The 954-nt window shown below is 57.7% G+C and overlaps 1 protein-coding gene across 1 annotated transcript; it reads right to left on the reverse strand.

The window, feature by feature from the left end:
- Positions 1-12: 12 nt before the first annotated feature.
- On the reverse strand, positions 13-381 carry SPRG_17653 (hypothetical protein; the record flags this gene model as incomplete). Its single annotated transcript, XM_012357035.1, has 2 exons — positions 13-138; positions 188-381. Coding segments are annotated over 2 exons (320 nt in total), but the record flags the coding sequence as incomplete, so codon positions are not given.
- Between the last annotated feature and the right edge of the window lie 573 nt (positions 382-954).

Here is a 954-nt window from a genome sequence, read left to right on the forward strand (position 1 = left end):
CCTGTTGCCCACGAGAGAAGGCCGGTTTCGAAGCTCATAATGATCTGCGTCACTGCCGACGCGACGCCAAGGAGGTACGGGTTACCATTGAGCGACGACGCATTCCAGACTGTGCTCAACGAGTACGACGCGCTGTCTCTAACGAATGACACGGACGACGACGGCGTAAATGGGAAGTAAGCATAACTTGATGCTGTTGTCGATAGCGGGGCTGGAGTTGTCGCTGGTGATGCTGACGACGGCGTCCATGAAGAGGCTGTCGTTGGTGTCGGCGATGAGGTTGACGTCGATGGTGACCACAGAGTCGGGGTTGGAGTCGGTAATAGATTGAAATCTATCCACGGCGTTGGCGTTGGCGTCCAAGCCGGCACAAACGTCGTGCTAGCCTTTGGCGATGGCGAGACAGTTGCGGGTGCGTGTGTTGCGTTCGGCGTAGACTCGTTGGTCGCGTCCACCGTTGTCGAGGACGATAAGACAACTACCAGTACCCCGGTGATGACCACGATTGCAGCCGTACCAGCGACAACGAGAAGACGCCACGGTTTCCAGTGGTTGACGGCTTTGCCCGTTGGCATATCGATGGGCGCGATGGCGTTGGAGCGCAGTGGTGGCGGCGCCTCAGACTCGGTGGATTTTCGGACAAGTCCAGCGCTCGTGGCTGCACCAATGACGACGTCGTCTTGTTCGGGAAACACGCTTGGGTCCGCCAGCATCTCCTTGATCTTGGCGACCAGCTCGAGCGCAAACTGCTCGAGGGTAGCGTCGGACGTCGCGTCCATGTACAATAGGGTGCCCAGCATGAGCTTGAACTCACCCTTCCAGTTGGCCAAGTTCTTCATGCGAGGCTCCATGACGATAGGGATGATACGCGCCGCCGTCTGCGTATTCCCCGCCATGCCAAACTCAAGCTGGCAATTGTCGTTCTGGTTGGCACCATTGACCTTCTCCATATAG

Source organism: Saprolegnia parasitica (genome assembly GCF_000151545.1).
Source record: "Saprolegnia parasitica CBS 223.65 unplaced genomic scaffold supercont2.702, whole genome shotgun sequence".
Lineage (NCBI taxonomy): Eukaryota > Oomycota > Saprolegniomycetes > Saprolegniales > Saprolegniaceae > Saprolegnia > Saprolegnia parasitica.